Source organism: Anopheles moucheti, chromosome 3, assembly GCF_943734755.1.
Source record: "Anopheles moucheti chromosome 3, idAnoMoucSN_F20_07, whole genome shotgun sequence".
In the NCBI taxonomy this organism is placed as follows: Eukaryota; Metazoa; Arthropoda; class Insecta; order Diptera; family Culicidae; genus Anopheles; species Anopheles moucheti.
In genome coordinates, this window is record NC_069141.1 from 45,368,924 (window position 1) to 45,393,872 (window position 24,949).

The 24,949-nt window shown below is 38.6% G+C and overlaps 7 protein-coding genes across 7 annotated transcripts; 2 read left to right on the forward strand and 5 right to left on the reverse strand.

The window, feature by feature from the left end:
- The first annotated feature begins 13,065 nt into the window (after positions 1–13,065).
- LOC128304862 (uncharacterized) lies at positions 13,066–13,517 on the forward strand. The gene is made up of 2 exons (XM_053042101.1): positions 13,066–13,151; positions 13,241–13,517. The coding sequence occupies exons 1-2, from the start codon at positions 13,066–13,068 to the stop codon at positions 13,515–13,517; spliced, it is 363 nt and encodes a 120-aa protein (XP_052898061.1).
- A 98-nt stretch (positions 13,518–13,615) lies between these two features.
- LOC128303434 (probable serine hydrolase) lies at positions 13,616–15,582 on the reverse strand. The gene is made up of 3 exons (XM_053040380.1): positions 15,463–15,582; positions 15,302–15,373; positions 13,616–14,816 (listed from the first exon to the last, which is right to left on the reverse strand). The coding sequence occupies exons 1-3, from the start codon at positions 15,485–15,487 to the stop codon at positions 13,972–13,974; spliced, it is 942 nt and encodes a 313-aa protein (XP_052896340.1). The 5' UTR covers positions 15,488–15,582; the 3' UTR covers positions 13,616–13,971.
- Positions 15,583–15,894: 312 nt separating this feature from the next.
- On the reverse strand, positions 15,895–16,665 carry LOC128304261 (exosome complex component RRP40). The gene has a single exon (XM_053041421.1). It carries the CDS (start codon positions 16,606–16,608, stop codon positions 15,898–15,900), a length of 711 nt encoding a protein of 236 aa, XP_052897381.1. The 5' UTR covers positions 16,609–16,665; the 3' UTR covers positions 15,895–15,897.
- Positions 16,666–16,772: 107 nt separating this feature from the next.
- LOC128304534 (zinc finger matrin-type protein 5) lies at positions 16,773–17,741 on the forward strand. Its single transcript, XM_053041727.1, has 3 exons — positions 16,773–17,012; positions 17,075–17,212; positions 17,275–17,741. Exons 1-3 carry the CDS (start codon positions 16,886–16,888, stop codon positions 17,436–17,438), a joined length of 429 nt encoding a protein of 142 aa, XP_052897687.1. The 5' UTR covers positions 16,773–16,885; the 3' UTR covers positions 17,439–17,741.
- A 106-nt stretch (positions 17,742–17,847) lies between these two features.
- Positions 17,848–22,099, reverse strand: LOC128301530 (solute carrier family 12 member 9). Its single transcript, XM_053038072.1, has 8 exons — positions 21,877–22,099; positions 21,353–21,789; positions 21,123–21,257; positions 19,438–21,049; positions 18,977–19,354; positions 18,835–18,913; positions 18,638–18,768; positions 17,848–18,558 (listed from the first exon to the last, which is right to left on the reverse strand). Exons 2-8 carry the CDS (start codon positions 21,636–21,638, stop codon positions 18,360–18,362), a joined length of 2,820 nt encoding a protein of 939 aa, XP_052894032.1. The 5' UTR covers positions 21,639–21,789; positions 21,877–22,099; the 3' UTR covers positions 17,848–18,359.
- Positions 22,100–22,527: 428 nt separating this feature from the next.
- On the reverse strand, positions 22,528–23,606 carry LOC128304433 (dehydrodolichyl diphosphate synthase complex subunit Nus1-like). The gene is made up of 2 exons (XM_053041622.1): positions 23,261–23,606; positions 22,528–23,175 (listed from the first exon to the last, which is right to left on the reverse strand). Exons 1-2 carry the CDS (start codon positions 23,604–23,606, stop codon positions 22,703–22,705), a joined length of 819 nt encoding a protein of 272 aa, XP_052897582.1. The 3' UTR covers positions 22,528–22,702.
- Positions 23,607–23,783: 177 nt separating this feature from the next.
- On the reverse strand, positions 23,784–24,846 carry LOC128304070 (dihydrodiol dehydrogenase 3-like). The gene is made up of 2 exons (XM_053041198.1): positions 24,100–24,846; positions 23,784–24,026 (listed from the first exon to the last, which is right to left on the reverse strand). The coding sequence occupies exons 1-2, from the start codon at positions 24,844–24,846 to the stop codon at positions 23,835–23,837; spliced, it is 939 nt and encodes a 312-aa protein (XP_052897158.1). The 3' UTR covers positions 23,784–23,834.
- Positions 24,847–24,949: the final 103 nt, after the last annotated feature.

Consider the following 24,949-nt stretch of genomic DNA (forward strand, 5'->3'; position numbering starts at 1 on the left):
CGCATAAATCATACACATCGTATATTCATGTATACAAACATGCTGTAATAATCACCACAATACGTAATATTGTTGAGCAAAAGGTACCATTATGTATCCCATGCCCTTTCTCCATCTTGTTGCCTGTATCGTTTATTGCCAAACTACCAAATAATCTGCACATAAACACCTGGTGCAATCAGTATGCAACATCTACTAACGCTTGTAAAAATCATTGTAAAGTGACACGGATTACGGTGCCAATATATTCGACGGTGGCGCAAAGTCACAATGATTTTTCATCAAACCTTGCACACCCAAAACCCAGGTTTTTTTTGTTTTATTTTACTGAACTCCCTACACCCCTTGGCAGTATTTATTATCCGTTGATGAGCTCATCCTAGCGATAAAGGCAAGATTTACGACAATGATTCCCCGCAATCATTCTGCCAGTCTTCATTGCAACCATTTTACAGACTGCCTTCTCTAGTTCAATTACCAGCAATGTCATAAATAGCTCACCCGTATAGCTCACCGGCTCAGATTATCCCATAGATCGTCAACGTTTAATAGTGCAATCGATTGGATGTTACAGCATTGATTGTACCTTTGGCGCGGTGTATTGTAAACCGTTTCTTTTTAGCTGTTTTTTTTCCGCCATCCGGAACCCGTGTTGTATTTCGTGTTGCATTCGCTCAAAATTAACGCCAAATCAAATAACCTGTTTCTATGACTTTAATAAAAGTTAAATATTTAAAATTTATATATATTTTTAATGCTATTAACTATCGTAACCATGAACCATGGTATGAATAGGTTACAAATGTTAGTGCTCAAATCACCCACAGAGTACAGAATGCTTTCCAATCCAAGCATATCCCTAACACTAGCCCATGTCACAACTACTGCATTCGAATACTCTACTATAATCCTACCTTTCTTCATGGCTTAATCCGTCATTGTCTGTAGTAATTAAATTATTATCTTTTAGACCACACTCCTGAATACAACAGAATTCTGTCGAATAGTCTTTTACGTCCTTCATCAACAGTACCGAGACACACCTTCTTGTGTTCTGTTACGATAGAGTTTAGCCTGTCCCGGGAGCCCTTTAAATGCAACTCACTTCTACAAAAAAGGTACTGGTCTCGCTTTGACGGTGCCGGTCACCAAGGTTTCCAAATTCAATCATATCACAAAAAGTTGCGGAAATTAGCGCAACGGACAGATGCACAACTCCGCACTCCATTACGGTTGTGGTAATGCAGCGGTGCATATGATCGTACATAAAAGCTGTAAGATGAAGCGTAAAACCCACCGCAATGGAACACGCAAAGTCTTTTGACTTTCCACGTAATGTAACATCAATCGATAGCAATAAATCCGCTTACAGCCGTGAACAATCGAGTCCCGAACAAGCTCGGACCTGACAACCATAAAACGTACATGCCATGCTTGTTTTACAAAACTGTTCAATAACTGTGATATAACTCCATTTCCTGTAGAATTTTTGCTATATATTGTGGCTAATTAGATATCAAGCAGCAATTAAAATGCTACACTTTAAACTTTTGAATTAATATTCTTGTTTATACTACTGCATTGTAATGGAATGTACAACATTTGATCAATAAAAATGTCGCAATCTATACATGGAATATTTCCAAACAAATATTAAATCAGCTTTTGTAACTTATGTTCAATGCAAATTCTTAAATAAATTATTTCAATAATAATTATAAATATTAATTAACAATTAATAAAAGCTTTTTCACCAAATGAAACTCTCCATGCATCTTTTAAACACTGGCTATATTTTAATTTAGGTGAATTGCTTCTTTATATCATATTATTTATTTCCATTTTTGATTTAAAATTAACTTTTGAGCAGAAAAAACTGAAATCCTCGTAAAACATAAATGAATTAGGAGAAACCTTCAAACTTCTCAATGCCTCTGATTGGCCAAGATGGGTCGCCCTGGGTAGAGTAATGCTTTAAACCTGGACAGCATTGTATATTTTGCAGATGAATCTATCTCTCACATGGTCCCAAATTTGATCCTTAACTTCGTCTGCCCGTTTTAGTCTTCTTCTTTCCACAGTCCGACCACTTGACTTCGTTTTTTCGCTTCCTGCTAAGTGTTTAAGTTTCCGTTTTCCGTCCTTCAATCAATAAGACCGGAAAGCACTTACCATAATTAAACGAGTGTTGATTAAATATCAACCAACTGAAAAATAGCAAACAGAAAGTAAAGACTCTGCAAACCTGCCTCAAAAAGGAAGTCAAACTTCCTTAAGGCTAAAAGTTCGCCTTTGATGGTGGTTTTCCGCCGCTTCCAATACACATACTGATACTGTTCACTTTTGCTTTTTTGCAAACAAAAACAAGTTTATCCTCCAAATTGCACCGTTTGCAGACGCTTTTGAATCAATTTACCATTACGATTATACTGCCTACTTACAACGATGAAACTCCTTAGCGCGTTTCGTAATATGCAACATTACTTTAAAAGAATACATAAACTTTTTAAATTGTTGTAATTTTCATAACTGAGATTATTTGATTTCTAGAATTATTGGTAACCCGAAAGTATGTAACGTCTTCAATAATTACATACTAATTAAACTCAATTAAAATCACTGCACTTTAGCATTACAATTTCTTATCGTTTCAAGCATTCCTGTGCACACTTCTGACACAATAATGTTCAGTATTTCTACACACAAAAAAATACAGACACAGACACACATACATTTTGTGGTCTGCTTGGTGTGAAAAAGAATGAGTTAAAGCTTAATGAAATTCCAAAACGCTCACCTGGTTTGCGTTTGACCTGACATTTAACAACCAAAGCAGACAGCTGGAATGTGCTACGGATATAAACCGGAAATAAACGTGAATTTCCCAATTGCTTTCGCTATAGCTTTTTCCCCGCATTCTTTACTTTTTTTGTGTATATGTATACATACAATTTGCTAACTGGTTTGGAACACGTGTTACGAATTTTTAAAATTATTCAAATAAACTCACTACTACAGCATAATCGCTTGGAAAACATTATGGTACCCCGTGTTGCATGTAACAACTTCTAAACAACATAGGACAACTTTTCTGGCTTGATATTTGTCTGTCACCGTCATCTTCTATCACACTCATCAGTTTAAAGCGTTCATCACAAAGTTTCATAAATTTGTGAAAACAAAACATTTATATTTAACGAGCCGTGCGTAACGTCCGCACGGGGAGGATACAACAATGTGGGGTTTCATAACAGCCGTAGAGACATGCTGTCAAGTCATGATGCCAAAAAAGTTGCCCTGCCTGCCTGTTCTACTCTCGAAACTTTTAATGCCTGAAAGGTGAAATTATTGGCAAGACGATGCGATGTAAACCGCCATTTAATTAGGAGTAATTAGAAAATTTGGTGAGAAAACAATTTAAAATTGAGATCCAAATTCGGTTCCTTAAAGAATGAGACTAAAAATCGTACGTGAAGAGTGGGACGTGTGTTACTTTTTAACCTCTTTTCCCTACCGATTTTTCGATTAATCGATAGCTCATTAATTAACATATCCAAGTCATTTGTATAGCTTGTTCTCATGTTGGACGGAACTGCTGATGGAAAATTCGGAGAGAAAAAAACATCCGGTGTTCCCGATTCGACTGTACACGACTCAGAAGTCGGCTTCGGATATGACTCCAAATTATTCGGATATAACACCGAAGTCTGCACCGGTTTCGCCTCAGGTAGCAATCCGGAAGAATTCCTGTGTTGAATCTGTTGTTGACTCCGGTGTGGTTTACGGTGTCGGTAACGCAATCAACGCTAGAATTAACACCGCATTTTACTTCTGGTGCCACAAAATTCTTTGTGACCTTTCACAGTTTACTATCATTAGTTTTTTACAAGCAAAACTTTGTTTTTTTTTAGAGTTGTCACAGTTTTCCTTCATTGTAATAGAAATTTTAAAATTAAGAATTTTTCAACAATTTTCCATGAGTTTCCTGTATTTAGATTGTATTTTATTTTTAATTCTTTGTTTAACTTACTTTAATAGCAAATTGTATTACAACTTCGCAACTGCTTCGCCTAATAACACAAAAACGATTGTTATTTATCTCATATTGTAAACATGTTCTATTATGAAAATTTTAGTACATTACACATTATTTGGAAGGTAAAAATAGTCAAACATAAGTGAACTGAAGTAAATAAAAATATCGTAACCAATTTCATTAAATAGTCTAATGATTTAATTAATAGCTTCTATCAAATTATATAATTGCACTATTTGACTTACAAGAGCGTTTAAGAGAATACATGAGGCTTGACCGTTTTAACGCAAAAAGAAATCCTAACCTTCAGCAGGTTGGAAATGCCATTTAGACCCATTTAGTTAATTGCGGCAAAAATTTATCACAAAATCTAATAGCATTGTAGAGCAGAATAAAAACTTACATCGTCATCAAAACATTGATTGTTTTTTCATAGGTTTTTATCTAAATGGGGATAGTTTCTTTTTAGTGCGGGAGTTTCTGAACACATTAACTAAACCAAACCGACCATCCACCCGAGTATTGGCTTACTCTTCATATCTACAATCTTTAGCTCGTTACAGAAGCACATTTTGGCAAGCAAAAAAAAAACTTCTCCATCGGTATATTCTTCTCGAAACACAAAAAAAACAAATGTTACATAGAATGCAACAGACGACACAGTCATAACACAAACAAGAATTACCCAACTCTTGATACTTCGAGGGAGTTTAATCTTTTGCGGATTAGTTTGGGGTAATTTTAAGAGCTCAGATGGCCGTTATATTTTGTCTTATACTGTGCTTGCATTTTTTCGCACGATTCTTTAGTCTTTAGTACTTGACTAGGTTGTACCAATATCATATTTGATATTCTTACAATCTATAAAACCGTTTCACTTCCAAAGCTTTGCGTGCTATTCAATACTCCAAATACAGTTTCTTCTGCGTCTATCCTACTATTTGTAGAAATTGCTTCAGCCGTCCATAAGGATAGTAAAAAGTCTGTGTTCAAATTTAGTTTAGTGTAGTCTGTTAGGAAATTTTATTACAACTCTACCAGCATAATCAAATGATGAAAATCTCACCCAAAAAAGGCTTCAACAAATGTATGTTTAGGGATATCGTTGCTGTTTTTATGCTTGACAAAAAAATTGAGCAATCTCTCTTCATCGTAACCATTAATAGCCAATAAACCGAACTACAGCAAACGGATGCAAAACGATGATTGGACACGAACATATGTGAATGATATGAGTACGTTCGTGAGTGCGTTCGAACTTTTAGTAAGGAACTCTTCATCATAACTCCATTTAAACACAAATCCATGCATTGTTCCACGTTAATTGCTTAATTGCGTCAAATATTCTAGTACCGTACAACTACTACAAACTATGTACCTTACCATTAATAGGAATCTTCCAACACACATAAGGTTTTGATGTACATACGTTTTAAAATTGCAATAAATATAGTTCAAATTTAAATTCAATCCTTTAATCCCCGCCATACGTTCAACTATGTAATGCATTTGTTAGTATTCTATAGACCGCATCATCAATTAATTAGCAGCCACTTTGACATTCTTCAATTTGTTTCTTGCTTAATCCTGTCATTTCGCATTGGGTACTAGTTTTTTGTTGGTTAATCATTTTAACACTGTTATTGATTGCACTATTGTTCAGTGTAGCTACTAAATCGCGCCGCACCTGTAGCGGTGTTCTACATAAATTACGCGATAATTTAGACGACCAGTCCATTAATTATAGTGGCATTGCTTTCATCCACACGCTCATCCTTTCCATGGCCACCTGTTTACAATAAATCAATGTTGTGTCACTTATACTATATTTCCAACTTTTACATCCTGTTTTACCTGTTTCAGTTGGTTCATGGTTTACACTCAAACTCCATTGAAAGGAGAAAATTGTTGTTGTATAAATTCAACAGTGCAGTTTGGGCAAATAATCTGACACGTACATGTCGGATTAGCTCTGAACATTCAAAGTACATTTTATGAGGATTGGTTGTCCTCTTCAATGTATTTCCTTCAATAAAAGCAATAGTTTTACAGGTTTTCTCATATATCAATTGTGTAATTATACCAAAGAAATACTGGGATTATACCATACCGTCAACTGCAGAGAGATGCTAATACCGGAATTTCTATACAAACCGATATTTGATACCAATCATCCAAAGTACTACAGTTCAATTCAAATTTCGTCATGAAAGGTATGACATCGTCGTCATTATAAACCCGGACCAACGAACTGATAATCAAAGTAAGCTTATGTTCTTTTCAGCCCCTAAATGCCATACCCATCCCCATGCAATTTACATAAAGGTTACAAATCAAAAGAAATCATTAATAAATTGATTCAGTCCAATAGAGGACCAAAATAGCGTAATCAAAGGTAAAAGCAAGTTTGTTTTGTTTGTTATCAAAAGAAAGAAGAAATAAAATTGTTTCTGAGGAGATTAGGAAGGAATGAATTAATTAATTTAATTTCAGATAGTGACGTTCTTTGGCTCAGTTTACGATTCAACACATCAAATATTGCATCTTCATTCATCCGCATAAGTCCCTCAAAATCAACCAATGGACAACATTTGAAACTACTAACTATTTTTGCGGATACAGGATACATGGATAGAAGTGCATTTTATACGCTTGAAGAGTAGTTATATGATTTTCGTCAAAATTTGCTTTATTGTTCAAATCTGAGTATGTTATATTAAACGAACTGTGTATTTAAATACCATTGTTATATTAAATAAACCCATAAATTACGCTAACTTGCTGAAAAGCATGTGCTTCGCTCTGGATGTATCAAATAATCCCGTTTTTATCGCTTTCTTCGAGATGTACAAAACGATTTATTTACGCATAAATATCAGTTATGATGCTTTTTATACGTCGCTTCCACCAGCGACCAATGGGGAAGCAGCAGAAGATAAATTTCGCGAAGCCCCAATTCAAATCCAGGATTGTCACATGTGTGTGCATATTTGCACAAAGTAAAATCAGCACGTGTTAGCCAACGCGTACCAGATACCAGAAGTGAACGTGAAACAAGGGTTCTTTCCGTGCCATTAAAAATTGAGTTATTCAATGGCGTAACGTCGTCGCCGTCGTCGTCAGTAGTACATTGCAGTTTTGAAAAGGTGTTTAGTATTTTGACCGTTTTTTAAAGTACATTTTGTTAACTTCTTAGTATAAAATATGCGCGTATAGTTTTACTTTCCACCATATTAAACATTTAATAATTCTTGCAGGTACGTTCATTATTAACATTATGTTACCGGATAGCCGGTTATAAATTTAACCGGTTTTCCCCGGGATATTTTTCATTCGTTCCAAATACACTAAAGTCCTGCAAAAATACTTCACTTAATTTTTTCGTTTACTTTTTCTCTACATTCCACATAGTTCGGAGTATCTCGAAGACACTGTACCAATCATCAATCTTGTGACTTTTGGTGCAAATCGCTTTCTAACCTCCCTAACTGTACGTCCCATCTGGTCGATTATGAGACGGTTGAAACTTCACCATTGCCAACCATCTCGAATGTCCCCAATAGGTGTCTCCTACCCTTAGACTGGTCAATCGCAACCATATACACACTTTTTTTCTTCGAATGGTAACCATCGTACGTGTGATAAAGTTTTCCGCATGAAGAAAAAAATCCTGCTTCTTGACAGGCGACTTCCGAACGAATCCTGTTTCACGCCACAGAACAAGTAAAGCGAAGATTGCTGTTTAATGCCAGCTCATAATGATGATGACAGCAACGATAACATTTATGTCGTTTGCAATGTAACGGAGTGTGATCACATATGGTCAAATGTAGATTCGATAGGATTTTATTTGATGTTTTGCTCTGCCTTGTTTTTTTAGCTACCCGACAGGAAAATATCTTTTGCAGTTATCGTGGCGCATACGGCGTAGCTTTTGTCGCCGAGATTACCTTTGCGAAAACGTGAATGGACCACCGGTGAACGAAGACTTTGACGAGGGATAAAACGAAACTTAATGCACTGCAAGAAAATCGGGCTATTCTCTTTTTAAACTTCGGTCTCCATATGTGAGCATCTGATCGTCTGTTTAGTCTCCATCCCATGTTTCTATGTGTCGCGAGCACAAGCAAGAACAGACAAAAAAACTTTCTCTATTAGTGTACGAAGCAACAACGGCAGAATAGAACCGGTGACTAGTAACGACGAATGACAAATACAAACTAGCGAAAGTTTTGTCAAATAGAAAGTTAAATTACTTTATGTGCTTCATTGCACACAAGCGCTACAACGGTCACTCATCGTAACAATATCATTAGAAGAAAAGTTATCTAGGGGAAATATCATTCTATCTCGAAATAGTCATGGATTATGATCATTACCAACGTTAAAGGACCCAGACGATGTTTGGAAGGTAAATGTAGCTTAGAGTTAAACACAGTTCAGTTAGTTGTTCTTCACCTTACACGAAATTAGTTAAATTAATTTATTGATGTTCTCTGTATACTTCGGTATTGTAACAGTTTACTGTGTACGGAGTTTCTTGGCATAAAACTGTAAGAAATATGCAGAGAAAAGTGCAACATAGAATCAAAAAAGTGATGGATTTGCGAGTAGAATATGTTAACAAAATAATAAAAACCACCATTGGCAGGGAATTAGAATACAAAATAGAATATTAAATGCGTATTAAATTTCGACGTATTAAATTTCGTAGTTTTTTTTTTCAATTAGATTGCTATCAGAGTTAATTTTGGAATCTTTTTAGTATTAGGTGTATTAAATGCTATGACACTAAAAGTTAACTATAAATCTGGTGTTTGCACTCGTTCTTTATAATTGTTATAATCTAAACAGTTTTCTTGTTAGCAGATAAACATTTCTAATGTATTTTACATATATCCATAGCCATGTAACGTAGACACTCATTAGTAATAGAAGCATAGTTTGAAAAGGGCGTTGATTTTAGAGCTGTTATATCTAGTTTGGGAAGTCGAAATGCATCGTGCAGTAGCTTTCGATTTGATACACCAAATATTCTGGCTCAAAACTCTGCGCGATCACAAGTCTAGTAAAATATCATCTGAGACATCACCCAGTTATTGTTTCTTTGGTGGTACTACAGCCTTCAAGAGGTCTAGGCATGCCATTTCTGGGTTCCTTTGACTTTATTTACCTTTAGCTGAATAGGCAGTCCTGTGCACGAGGGATTGGAAACAGAGCCACTGCTAAATACACCACCGGGTCGCCTCTAACCATTTCGTATTAGTTACTAGTAAGTGGAAAGGAAATAGTTTAAGACTAAATTATATGCTGCATTCCCTTACTCTTGTTGAACGATTAACTCTGCACAACAGTTTTTTTAGTTCTGCGTAATTTTTCTTCATACTTAGCACGTCCTGCAACATGCACTAGTAAATCAACTCAAAATACTCCCAAAACTTAATCAAACTTTTTTTTACTAATTCAACGAGAACAGTAAGCAGCAAGATCCGGCTAAAAAGCTATAAGAAGCTATCAGTGTGACACAAAATAAACATGAGTTATAGCAAATAATAGGAATTCAACTCTTGAACAAATTAATAACTTGTAATTTCCTTTGTTTTACAATACATACTGGATACAGATCCTAAATATTCTATTCATACCTACAGCGTACATTAGTATATAGCGCTTCATACCGATTTATTTTTGCTGTTCAAAATTGTACTATAGAAACTCGCGATATCATCGTATTGAACTATTTGTGCTGCACACGTGCATGTTCAAAAGATTACGACTACCAGCCCTACCCAACCCGCGGATGCATTCTAATGCAACGCTGATACGCCAAACGTGCGTAACAAATTAAACAAAATGTGCATTGCAGTTGCATGTGCAATGGAGTTCTAGGCTATTTCTGTTCCGGTATTGCAAGCAAAAATCATTACGTTTCGTGTTTTAAAATTGCACTCAAAAATTTTAACATATCTTTATGAACATTACACATTAAACGTTGTAGAGCTCCATCTCCATTTCAAATCCATTATTCCTAATCACACCACGTAATGCTGCTAGTGAGAATCCGCCTAACTCGAGCCAAACGAACAAACTCTTCCATTCTAAAAAGTTTCTGTACGCGTGGCTTAAGTTATCCGAACTCTGTTCTACCAAAACCAACGAACAAATCACGTCGAACGTTTGTATCAGACTGCAAAGTTTGCAGGATATACACATCATCATAAACGTTCTCTTTAGTCAACACTGCCTAAAACACTCACTAATTGTCCAACACAAAAATGTCCACGTGACTGATCCATCGATCAGAACTTTTCTTGAAACACAACACTAACCAATATATACTGCCAGCTGCAACCGTTTCTCGCAGTGCCTCGGTAGGTATTGGGAAACCGCTGCTTTCTCGCACGTTGTACACGTTACTCTCCAATTTGCTAACCACGGACAAATGAAACTGGGTGTATGGTATTTTTTAAATTTATACAAATGCGTTTAACACCATTATCAGCTTCAGGGTTTGGAAAATATTGGAAACACCTCCACTGCTACCGCCAGTCGACAAATCGAAAAGAATCCAACAAAACCAACATTAGCTCCCAGCACAACACCTCCACACAGCTGTCGTTGGAAGGGGTAGTAGCAGCCTATGGTAAGACCACAGGGTAGCAACACAATACACCATTTACGTCTGTGTTGATTGAAGGCAAAAGAAAACACTACCGAAACGTGGTTTTTCGAAACGACATGATATACATTCCAGCGCGGTACAACCATTGGCAACATTAGGTCCAATCTTGTTGCTACATCCAATCCACTTTTGTCCACATCGGAGACGATCTTGTCATGATGATGTGGTGATCAAAGAACGTCTCACACGCACAACCAACCATGTAGCAAGGCTGAAGAAAACACTTGCTCCGGTGACGTGTATGAAGAGCGAAACCAAGACCAGCGAAACGGCCAGTATTTGACTACATCTGGATTGCCTGTAGCCAGGTAACCGGTGCCGTTACAGGGGCACGGTAGCTTCATGCCGGGGGTTACTGACGTCGGATGTGGCATTGTTTACCTTTTATGGTTTTAGTTTGCTCAGAGACCGCCGATCCTCGATGGGCTTATTCTAGAACAAAATGTACCCTCTCCCATATTGGCCTTAGTTGTATCAAGCTATTCATTTTTCAGCAACGGAATTTAAAATATTCATGCACGATGATCTAGCACCAAAATGATATAATAGTGTGTTAACACTGTTATAGATTTTTTCTATCATTTGCCATATTTTTGTACTAGTAACATAAATAATTTAAAAAAAAAACAATAACACAATTCTGTTTAACTTGCCCAAAGCGCTTAGCAGAAATAAAGAATTTAACTATGTATCATCAATTCTCTTAAAACAAGTTTAATTCGGTAATGTGTTGTATTCGTTATGCGGGAAATTCGTCATTCCATGGACTGTGAAATAATCCGTTCTACACCGACACCATGCTCAAAACAAGTAGATTATCAACTTGATAAAATAATAAAGTTATGAAAATTTACTCTCACAATACATTACATTACAATGCAGAAATATAATATCAGAGATAATTTAAGCGTATCTTCAGTGCCAGAACCATTTCGTCGTTTATGCAGTGGTTTGTAGTGTGCAAAGATTCTATATAGGATTCTATATGTATTAAACCTTATATGATATGATATGTATATGATATGTATGATAAGTTGTATATAATATGATTATATAGAAGCGTTAAAAAATATTTTTGAATAACTTTCAATATAAACTAAAAACTAAAAATTTGTAAGAAAAAAATTTTTTTTTATCTCTATATATCTCAAGTTCTGAAGTTGTCTAAATAAAAATAATGTTCTAGTCCCCGATTTGGATCATTTCTGAAACAATTACAAAGTTACATACCATTTCGATTCGAAGATTTCGCACCCCAGGGGCGAAATGAGTTAATTTAATCCTGACCGTTGAGATTAAATTGTCATGGTGGTGCTATAATAAATGAATGAGCAACATCATTTGTCTCATAGTCGTTATTCACTCGATCAGGTATGCTTTTCATGCCTTTAAACATATGAGAAAACAACATCCCATGCTTAACTAGTTTCAGAATGTCTTTAGAAGTTCTACTGCATATACTATTTGCATGATCAGTAACTCCAAAAAAATATAGTAATGATTAACTATACAACCTACCCGGACAGGATCATCTGATGTTAACCGTAGCCAAAGCACTAGAGTGATTGGATTCAGTTGGATGGTTGGAAATCTACATCCTAGCAGCAGCTGTAGAAACAAAAACTGACTATAATCGCATACAAATGAAAATAGATTTAACTAAAATTAAGAAAATATTGAATTGACTCTCTGTAATCAGGGATTTTTTCGTGCTGTAGTTAAATTAAAAGCGATAAATAAATCTTCTACATGATCACCATCACTAACTACAAATATTGCGCTAAAGACTACAGAAACACGAAACTAATATTAATTGAACTCAATTGAAAAGTAGGTTGGGCTTTAGTTGAATTTTATTTTATTGAACTGATAATAATAACTTAAAAGATCATTTAATCATCAGAACCGACAACGTGCTTTATTGAAATTAGACAAAAGCGAAAAAAGTTTAACTTTGATTTCACTCATGGATACTCATCTCGCTCAGGATGGCTCATCGGGAGGCTGGCTCTTTGTGACTTGAGTTACAAAATGCTTAAAACCGGTCAGTACAACATGAAACGGGATTGTTAAAGCCAAGGTTAGAACTGTCACCGGACTTATGTGCTAACCAAAGCATTATCAGCTGTACTATTTGTTCGGCCTAATTTTACCAACATTTTCAAATACGTTCGGAAAACTTCTTTTTGACACCCGAACACAACCAAACTAAACACCACACGCCATGTATGTTTCCATTGCCATGGCAACTGTTTCAATATTCAACACCACAACAACATTGTGATCGATACAAGGGTTTAGGGCATACAAAGTCTTTATTTGCACAAAGAAATTCTGCTTTACAATCATGGTAAAGGATTTAGACTTTATCGGTGATATAAATGATAGATATGCCGCACTGGAGTTAGAGTTACAGGAGAAGCTTGAAGCAGTGTAAGTTACGCAACACTTGAACATACGTACAGCAGGCCCGTGTGCGCTTTTTTCTATTAATTCATGATGTGATAATTTAATTTTTAAAGCGAGAAACGAGAAAGTACCCTCGATGCTAGTGAGATGAAAATCAATAAAAAAAATTACTCTAACAAAGCGGAATCGACCAATTTCTTGTTAGAAACAGCAAGGCAGAGAAATTACGAGCTGTTGAAATCGTTGGAAATTTCTAAAGCAAGACTGCGATCCCGTGCTACATTTAGTCCACTGGAAGCAATTCTTCAGAAGGCGATTGGAAGTTATCTAAAAGAAACATCTCTCATTCCATGCAGTACCAAAAAAATTTACGGACCGACGTATGTTTAGTAAAATTGTTTTCCGAAAAAATACAAAATATAATCCATAAATTGTTTATTGTCATCTTTGATTTTATTTTACGTGGTTTTTCAAACAAACTAGCACCAGGAATGGAAAGTGGAATCAAACAATCGAAATATAACTTATCTTTTATTTCTTACGCTACCAAAAATGTTTCTTAAACATTCCTTCCGTAAGCATAATCATTCCTATCACCCTCTACTCCAAGTCATATAATAGCTGAAAGCTTAACATAATTAACTGTGCTGGGAATGAAATAAAATTACTAAACTATCTAGGAGTATGTTGAAGCTATCGTTCAAAACGACTCTATTATCTAAACGAAAGTCTATTCCTTGAATGATTGAAAAGCGGAGATTGATGTATGTGTATGTGCTCGTTTTTTTTGTGTTGTGTGGCTTAATAACAATTGTAACCTATTGCATCCACCAGTTCTATAAATTTATTGTAACAGAAATTCACTTATTTGCTCCGATACTCTATCGGGCGTTACCAGATGCAAATGATGCGAACCGGGAATTTCATGATACACTACTTTCGAAGCCGTGCGCTTCAACACTTCCATCACGTTAGCGTACACTTCAGGATTATCAAACTGCATACCCGGATCGGCGCGTATATTTAATACTTTACACGTTATGCGTTCCGCATATGCTAGCACCTGTTCCATCGAAAACATACCCAAAAGGGCCACTTTTAGTCTAAGATCCCTGGCAAAGTGATACCCTTCTTTGTTGAAATGTGCCGGTGCTAGAGCCATCCCTCGTCGCATCAGTACTTCGACAGAATCATAGTCTACCGACCCGTCGTAAGCCGCTAAAACGAGATCGATCATTTCTTCGTACCCGTAGCAGGGCATTTTCGATTCCGGTAACGTTTCGTAATGTAGAAACTTGTCGATACAATCACCCGTACTGGCAGCCGTCTTATGATGATCTCGAACAGTTGGCCCGGCAATATCGATGCTGATGAATCGGTCTACCTCATCCGGGAAGCTGGCTGCATACATGAAGCTCAATGCACCACCCAACGAATGTCCCAGCAGAGTTAGCTTTGTCCATCCATGATATTTGACTATGCGCCGGATGAGTGTGATTCCATCCCAGAAAATGAAATAATGCATCCCTTTCGGGTAATGCGATGATTTTCCATGGCCTGGCAGATCGATGGCCAAAATCGGTATCTCTGGAGGTAGTAAAGGGCAAAGCCGATCGAACGTACCGGCATTATCCTGCCAGCCATGAAGCGCCAGTACGGGTTGTTTTACTCGGGAACCCCACCATTTACCTAGAAAGTGGTTAGGCAGAAAATTAAAACCTTTTCTCGAAGACATTCTCAAATGTTTGCATTATATTGATTGCAGCTTTACACCGAATGAGCAAAGCCCATTAAGAACATTTAACCTTCCCTCTGTTCGCAACAGCGTTAAGCAATTTTACTAGAATTAGAATTAGATCATTTGTTTTGCAAATAAGCTTAGAATCGCCCAGCACAGTAGTAGTATGAATTTGTTCAAAAGCGTTTAACGAATGTGTGCTCTACGGGCATCATAGAATGTATTATCATATGGGTGCTTAGCTTATCACGGTGAATCGGCAGGCGGGCTTAACCGCCACACGCCGACGGCACCACAACACCATTCATCCAAAGCGTGACGAAACTATGGAACGATTACGTCAAGCATGAACACGCATATCTTGTACAAACTTTGATCTTGGGCATAAATGCCGCAGTTTTTCGCTCACACTCTCTTTCTCCCACTTAACCCTTACCTGCAACGACACCCCATGGAACAGGTATTTCTATTTCTTCTATATTGCGCATCGTCCGGCCACTACTGGTACCTAAAATGTATATGAACATGAGCCCCAATTTGCTTACTATTGTTGCGGTGCATTACTAAACTCTCAGTATTTCAAGTCATTTCGCTTACCATTCGACATTATTGGTTCACACATTGCAGGAGCGTAATGTATAGTCAAATAGTTATTATGCAATAAATAAATCCGATCCACGAAACGATTTCGCTTTTTGTCCAATCTGTTTTAGCACTTCTTTTGAACGGACAACACAGTTATGCGTGTACACAATCCTCGCTCAGCTGATGACAAGCTGCAGCGTGTGCCAGCTTTTTTTTTAATTTGTACTTTTTGGTAGTTGTAACACACCTGCTCTATAAACACCTTGCTGTCAGTGAAATAACACGTCAAATGTGAATTTCAAGCTGATTACATGCACCCGGCATGCGACCGGCTTCTTTCATTTGAAATATTGGAATGTTTTTGAAATATTTGCTGTAATTGCAGAAAACAAGACGCTACAATGCGTTACAATCACGAAAACAATCATACATTTATTTCCACTGCCTTTATTTGATAAAACCAGATACGTATGCTCCTATAACGTCACAAAGCTCTTGTACGCGATCGTTCGGTAAATATTCCAAAGCCAAAATAGCGTTTCCTACACCGATAGTTTCTTTTATCGTTCTCCCCCGAATCCAGATGCGTCCGTTCATGCCAGCGGCTATTTCGAAGGGTAGCTCCTTCGCCAGTAGAGTCAGGAAAGTGCATTTCGGGTTCAATATCTTGCGGATCAGATTCAGGCTGCAACATATCATAAATCCTTCGTGTAGTACGCCCAATTTGCCTTTCTTGCCATGAGAGTCTACGCATACTAGCTCCGGTTCGACGTCGGTATGCGCAATCAGCAAACGGGCATAAACAATATCGCCAACATTCACGTCCGGTCGGTTTTTCTTTGTAGCTCCTTCGAAAGCCATGTACGACAAAGAGGCTGTCTCGCAACTGCCAATATCTACACGGAATATATCACCCGCTTTGGCCATCACAACACCAATGACCAGCTCTCCGCGGGTCGGCACGTATCGTCTCTGGTAGGCATCAATCCAGAATGTGTTGGAAGCCTTCATCTTCAGCTGTCCGCACTTGCTAGCCCGTACGGTATCCCTTTCCATGCGTAACCCTGGGCCAAGGATGACTTTTTTGTTGTTTTTTATCATTTCCATCGGTTCGGCAATTATATCGCCAGCAAGCACAGTTCGATTGATATTTTCCATCGCCGTAAACTAGTGCGGCTACACAAATCTTCACGAGCCACTCGAAACTAGCCAGCCAGCGCGTGTGTTTTGTTTACATCATACTGACAGCATCGGAAAATGACACATGAAATAGCATTCTAGCCGTCTGTCTCTTTTACCCGTAATGATTCTAGAAAGCAACATAAACAACTCATGACAAAAAAACTCCCAATAATTAAATCAGAAATTGTTGTTTGATAGGAAGGCTTGCTTGAGTGATAAGCCGATATATGTTAGTATAATCGAAACGTTTGTCATGGGGCGAAAATACTTCTGTGATTACTGTGACAAAAGAATACAAAACGATTACAGCATCATCAAACAACACAATGTAGGTCTCCCGCATCTTCGAGCCAAGGCAGAATACTATCAGCAATTTAAAGGTATGGTCGTACATTGCTTTCGTGTGTCGTATGAGATTTGATATCTTTATCATTCTCCACAGATATAGAGCAAATTCTTATGGAAGCCAAACATAAACCTCCATGCCGTTCGTTGAAAGACGGCAGCGAATGCACATTTGGAGTATTTTGTCGGTATCGCCATTACACGCCGGAACAAATGCGGGAAATGGAAGAACTTGGTACGTGTGTCTACTATTGTTCAATGGATGAGCGAAAAACTTAAAGATTTGTGCATTTTTAGCTGGTAAACACACACTCTTCATTCGGAAGAAACGATCAGAACGGCTACATAAATACATGCGCAACGTAAACGCTCGCACAGAGTTATTCGTTCGAAAACGGTTCGATCGGCCTGCAGCCGAAAAACTACCACCTTCCATGTGTATATTTTCAGCCGCGGTGTAACTTTGTTTTGTATTGAAATCACCCAAGGGGCGGACCGGTGGCATGATTGTAGCGGAGCCGGACTTACCACAAACGGACCAGACTGAAATCCCATCCCCGGACCAATCCCCTGTAGCAAGGACAGACTATCCGGCTACGTGGTAAAATAAGTCGATTCGGCCAGGCCGAAAAAACGAAAAAACAAGCACAGAGTCAGTACGACGAACGAAAATAAAACTAATATATCTTTCTCATTTACCATTCAATTCATTTACCCAAACAATTTCTATGCTCATTACAATTTTTTAAGGTTCATAGCCTCAACTTAGCAAATACAACATCAATCATTTTTTGGTTTGTTTCTAGTAAAGTAAAAATGTATATAAAACGACAATTGTGTTTTAGTAAAATACATTTATAAACATCTTTATTTCTGTTTCCATTTTCCACAATTGAAAATCTTCGCTTTTTCTAACATTATTCTTTTTTTCAAATAAATGTCTGTAAACTTTTCCAACATAATGGATAGATATAAACGGATATGAGATGTACTAAAGAACACAGACAATCTACTATACCTACTATCAGTGGACAGTTTTATTACACTTTCATGTGCCATAGGTGCGTTTCTAATGCTATAGAAATAATTATTTTAAAATAATTTAACTCAATTACAAAAATAAACATGGAATTGCTCTGCGTATTGTTGTATACTTCAAAGCTTATCATATATCTATCTGCTGAATGTATGCATAAGGTTAGTTTTATAATTACACCTAAAAATTGCTTTCCTCATCAAATCAGTTTTTACGTCTAATAATTGTGTTCTTTATCTTTCTTGCAATGTGCACTCTTAGCGACATTTATAGAAAACAAAACATATAGTTGAACAGATCAATCTCTATATGACGAGGAGGTGGACTCGAACCTTTCCCATTATTCCTACAGAGTGGTTGATGTCACTGCATCAATACCATGCACCAATATAGTGGGTGGAAGATCGAACGTAAGCTCTGTTAGTAGATCGAGATAATGGTGACACTTTTCTTTGTAGTCAACGGATGATGTAGCTGGGGGCGTTGGAAGATACATGAATGTCACAGCCGTTGCATTGGATCGATCTCGAATAATCTGATTGATTCTGGAGAGGTTTTAAACAACAATGAACACATCAACATTTTAGACACTTTTCAAACAGGGAAGAAAACATTAAAATTTACCTCTGCATATACAATTTCGAGCGATTGATGTTTTCTTCTGCCATCATTTGGTTACTATCACTGTTACCCGTAAACTGTTTGAGAATATTCCGATGTTTCGCAAAATCAATGTCTTTGTTCCATTCGGGAATCTGTAAACGATCACATCGAATCCGCCACATTAACCCGTAAAATGGAAACCTATTACCGGTACTTACCTTATGGATCGATGCTGAAATTCTCAACAGCTTCAACCGTTGATCAAGCCTATGTTCTGCAGGACGTTCAAAAGCAGCACTGGAAAAAGAAATTATACGGTTAATGCTCTTCACATACCGGTTCATATTGTAGAAAGATTACCTATTCTCCGACACGGTTTCCGATTCGCAGAGGAACACACGTAGTTCGAGCTTCTTCCAAATAGGTAACATTTTAATGATACACGCCAACTGCATCATAAATTGTGACACCACATCGAACGGATCCTCATTCTTCGGCTCGAAAATGTTCACCGGCCATACATCAATGTAACGGATGTGATTATTGCGCGCAATCATTTGCTTGTCCAGTCGATGAAAATGACGACACAGGCACAAATTCTTCCGCATCCTTAACACATCGTCAATGATGCGTACGTATTCGACCACTCCGAGTGATTTAGATTCGCCGCTCTTGCGATACGGGAACAGCTTAACTCCATTGCCATCAAACTCGTTCGTTTTGTACGGTGAATCCTCACTGCAAGGAGAATAATGGATTAAACCTTGGCTCTATTCGAATTCCCAGCAGGCAGGCAATCGGTATGGTTTTGGGGGACTTACTACTCAAAAAAGTCTTTCGACTGTTCTTCATCGTAAAAACCGAGAATGGTAGTGTTGGGTTTCATTGCTCCCATGCCGGAGATTCGTATCAGATGTTGTATTCCTTCCCGCACGCTTTTCGATAACGTTAACTCCACAAATGCCTTCACTTTCAGATGATCTAACAGCGAAAGCCACTGTGCGTATTCCTCTATCGTGGGATCATTCGACGAATCATTATCCGCAAATTCGCCTACCTTCACGTGGCCGATCACATACGTACCGCCCTTCTTCATGTCGTTTACGAAATGAATCAGAGGACAGCAGGACCGTGGGCTGGCCACAAGAAGCAACATTTGTGGGCGCCAAAACTTTACGTGATCTTTTCGCGAATCTAACATCAGCAGATATTTGCGCACCTGATGGAACATCAGCGCTTGCGAAATGGATCCCCACTGTGCACCTTGACATGCTGGGGAAAACAGATGAAGCGCAATCACGAGGAACAGACATAATATAATACTAGACAATGCATAGATCGAGTTTATCACAAACATCATGATTGCGGTCCCGAGCAGACCGATTAATGCGGTATGCCACGAAAAATACTTGTACGTTGGACGGAAATTGGGTGCTCCCGTAATCTCAATGCCTAAGCACGCCAAATTGGTCGCGAGATAGGAAAGCATAAACAACACCGAATTGATCTGTGCGATCGTGTTAAGTGAACCGATCAGCAAGATCGTTTCCACCAGCATCCAGCTAGCAATAACGGCGGCGATCGGATTATTCTTGTACGTTCCTTTGATCACGAAGCTCATCAGTGGCCCAAAGACTCGATCCTTTGCAAGCGCTTCCATGACGCGGCTGGCGCCAATCAGATTGCTAAGGCCAGTGGAAAACGTTGCCGTCAAAATTCCGATCGTTACAAATGTTGGCCATATATTGATTGGGCCCAAAAATAGGAAATTGTTCTGCAATAACGTGCTCGTAGTGGTGGCCGCTATCAGTATGGACAATGCCATGTAGCACAGGAAAGTAAACAGCACCGCGGACAGCGTACCGGCTGGAATGCTTTTCGAGGGATTTTTCAACTCTCCCGACATATTTGCTCCGGCCATTATGCCTGTAACACCCGAGAACAGCACACCGAATACAACGGCAAAATTCACCTGGTTTCCGTTCGAGGTATAATCTTTCGTATAGTTTGAATGCAGATTGGACCACAATGTGTCCGCCAGCAGACCAGTGTAGCTGGCCGAAGTGAAATTCACCAAATTATTCTCGTGGGGTATGTTTACTTCCTTCGGGCCCTGAGTAAGAAAGCTAACGTATGTTGATAGCAAACAAATAACCACAACGCCCAAAATCAGCATGGAAGTTTTGGCGAACATTTCCGCGCCAATTAACACGACAATCAGCATCAGGGTGTTGAGTGAACTGCAGTACAAAAAGCGCCACCAACGACCGTCAGGAATGGTGCCACTGCCGGCACCATCCGAAGGGCCGAAATTTTGTATAATGCCTTCCGCACATCCAGATATGGCCAATCCACAGCCTACTACGTTCGCCAGAAAGAACAGTGTTCCAATAGAGCCGCCAAACTCTGGTCCAAGTGTTCGACTTATCATAACTAAAAAATACAAAAAATACATTGACTACACATTCTTTTACGAATCGCGCTATTAGCGTGGGCGTATACTTACAGTACACACCACCACCCTCAACGGCGCCGTTTGTCGAAATCGCACATACGGAGGAAACGGTAAAAAGCAAAATGACGTAAGCGATGATAAACTGCAAAAGCGTAACATAGAGGCCAGCATTGCCCACGATGAAACCTGCGAACGAATCATATGGCTCAACGTTATTATCCACAAGCGAACATTATCTCATTGGTTTAGTATAGGATGCGAACAAATATAGCACCGCTTACCAACTCGAATAAATACCAGCGCACTAAACATGGACAGTGCGACGGGACAAAACACGCCAGCAAACGTTCCCAGCGTGCGCCCCGAACTGGACGAAGGATCGGAAATGCTACCGAACTCCACATATCCGGCCGGATCAGTCGTTGCCGCTGGTGACGAAAACAAGCTACCAAACTGTCTAAACAATCGAGACGTTCCTGCCCCATTCGATCCTCCCGTAATTGGGTACGATTCAGATGATTCTACGGGATCATTGTTGGTGCTACGTGCATTATTTTGTGCAATCATTCTGCCCACTGGGTTGGTTGTGCACTTCGACGAATACGATACTCGAAATAGAACTTTGCGCTTCAAAAACGAATCATAAAGTCCAAATCAATGAGCAGCAGCGGCAAAACTAAAGCTTTATGGAGCGATTCGGTTTGCAGGAACAGCTGTTCTGAAAAGGAAACAAAGCACTTACAGAGCGAACGATGCTAATCTAATACACAAAGGGTTTCGCATGTTATCTTGTTGACCAACATACTGTAGTGATGCGTTCAGTTCCACGGCAAGTAGCGCAAATAGCACAAATCAATCACAAGATGCAAATCATAGCTCAAAACTGTTTGAATCACTGATGCGTAGCGATATTAACATTTTCAACTAGTGCATGTCTAAACTTTGACTCATGCAGAAGATACTGCTGCAGCAGTCTGATTATTTAGAGCCAGTGCTTATTATCGTACAGAGGATCTTGACAAACACACTTATTTGCACAGAGAAAACTGATTCATTGCTATGGATGCAATCCAAAGCGAAATGAGATGGAATGTCAACAAGTACATTTCTGGCCAGCAAATCATCTGCGCTCATCCAGTGCACGTCAAATAGGTATCTCTGTTTAGACTAATTGTCGATCATGTATAGCACCATTATATTCATGTAATTCTAAAGGTAAGATCACAATTTAAAATAAAACACATAATTGCAGTGTAAAAATCAACGAAAACAAGCAAATGCATCCAAATTCACACAATATACATTTGAATGAAACATTATAAACAGAGCCTTAAATTGTACAGCGGAAAACGCTTGTTTGTAAACAATTCGTTATCTGTGTTTGACAGTTTACCGCGCTAAACAATTCAATTGGTACAATTTTATCTTCTTCACTTCATGAGCTGAAATGTTTTTTTTATTCATAAAGAACGTACAGATCGTTTTTCTTAAATCTATTGGCATCTGAACGTGTACTACCATTCACATAAGTTTGAAGACATTTCCTTCTCCAAACAGTGAAAGTCCACCTTACCCCGGGTGTACTCTACCGATCAGCTGTAATGGTATCGACATGCTTGTAATGACATGCTTTACGATCCCAAACGCTGTTCACACTTCGCAAACCGAAGCAAACAATCGACAAAATGATATTCGTTACTGTCCTTCAGGCGCCACTCAAGTCGCAGAAACTCCGTCAATCTTATCTGCCACGGCAATAGGCCATACGCGGAACAAACTTCACCGAAGTAAACGGCCAAATCCGGATCGGGCACATAACCAGAAGAAGATTGCAATCGATTGTCCAAAAATTCGATGCTTAAATCTGACGGAAACAGATCACGACGCAGGACTGATTCACCAATCGCGCGGCTCAGTCTTACCAATCCCTGTTTACCGTCCTCGGGCGAAAGGAAGCTAACAAACGTGCATTTCCGATTTGCAGGCCCCCTGTCCATATCAATCGAGTCGTGATTTTGATCCGACCATCGGATATTATGTTTATCTGCTAATGGTGTTTCATCCACACAGCGTTTGATTTGCTCATGATTACGCTTAATAGTACCTAAAACAACAAAGAAAATTATGTTACAAACTAGCATACTAGGGACTTGTTCTGTGATGTACACCTGACAACAACACAAACATACCATTATGATCATAGAAACTAATGTACGCAATACCGGCTGCATACGACCAGTGAATAAACTGCGATAGGCGTTGATAATCTGGACGCTCAAGCCCCAGCAGCACCACAAGGTGGGTTGGAATTTTTGATACCGTCTGGAGCTGTGATTTCACGTACTGTTGGGATTGTTTTATACGATAAGTTTCTACGGCTGTTCCTGGTAGACCGATATGATAGATGGCTTTCCGGCAACGTCGTAGTAAGCGAAATAAATGCTCCACCCAGGTGAAGACGGTGTGAAGCAGCAACCAGAGTGAACTCATCAGAAGATTAGGTGTACCTTTTGCGTTCGCCCCATTTGATTTCATTGCGAGGCTTCTTCAGCTACAACAATGCACAACAATTGTTCCACTTTCCACTGACATGGTTTTGACAGTTGAAAGTTATTGTTGTTCTTTGTTGGAAAATTGTTTCAAATCAATCGTCCGAAATGCTGTTACCGAGTGTATTTATTTTATATTTTAATTACTTATATGAGTGAGTGACTTCAGAACCTTTCATGCTTCATGCTTCAACAGAGCTTCATCTTAAATGTGCTAAACTGTTTCGATAAAAGGGAAATGTTTAGCTCCAGCTAAAAAACGCATCTCGCAGGCACGTTGCTTCCCTGTTATGGCATCCAAATCTTCTATCTGTTGATCGGTGAGACTAAAATCAAAAACATCCAAATTCTCTTGCTGTCGTGATAGTTCTTTGGATTTTACTATCGGAACCACTCCGCCCTCAATCTAAAATAATGAAAATTCATTAAACGGCTGAAATGCATCAGAATTTTTAAACAATAGCAAAAATATTACTTACGAGATATCGCAATGCGATTTGTGCAGGAGTTTTGCCAGTCGACAAGGCAATTTGTTTCACAATTCCGTTGGTTAGGAACGGAAGCTTCTGCTTTCCTAGCGGAGCGTATCCCATTACAAGAATTTGGTGCTGTTGGCAAAATTGTCGTAACGATTTTTGGTTGAAACCGACCGAACATTCAATCTGATTCACTGCCGGCACAATAGATCCCTCCAGTAAGAGAGAGTTGAGCTGATGTTCGTTGAAGTTGGAGACTCCTATTGATCGACAAATTCCTTCCTGATAACATTTTTCTAACCCAAGCCACGCTTCTGTTGGATTGATACTATCATCCACGATATTATTCAACACTGTCCCCTCAGTCGAAATTTTCGCACCATGTTTCAGCGCAACAGGTGTGTGCATCAAGTAGAGATCCACATAATCCAACCCCATGCATTCCACCGACTTTTGGCAGCACTTTTCAACCATATCCATCCGGTGACGCGTTCCACACAATTTGGAGATGACGAAAAAATCTTCACGTGTCATGTGTTTGGCTTCGCGCACTTTATCACGTATCGCTTCGCCAACGATGGCTTCATTCCCATAAGCTACAGCCGTATCGAACATCCGGTAACCCAAATCGATAGCTGTCTTGATGGCTTCCTTCCCGTCTGCACCCGTTATTAAGTACGTACCAAGTCCGATTGCCGGTGAACATATGGACTTTTCATCACTTAATCTGATATAAGTTTTAGGTATCATGATTTTAGTTAAAACGAAAGATTCACCGAAAAAGATGCTCAAAACTCGAACTCCAGAAGAAGAGTGACAGATGAAACGAGAAATAATACAAACAGTGCCTATA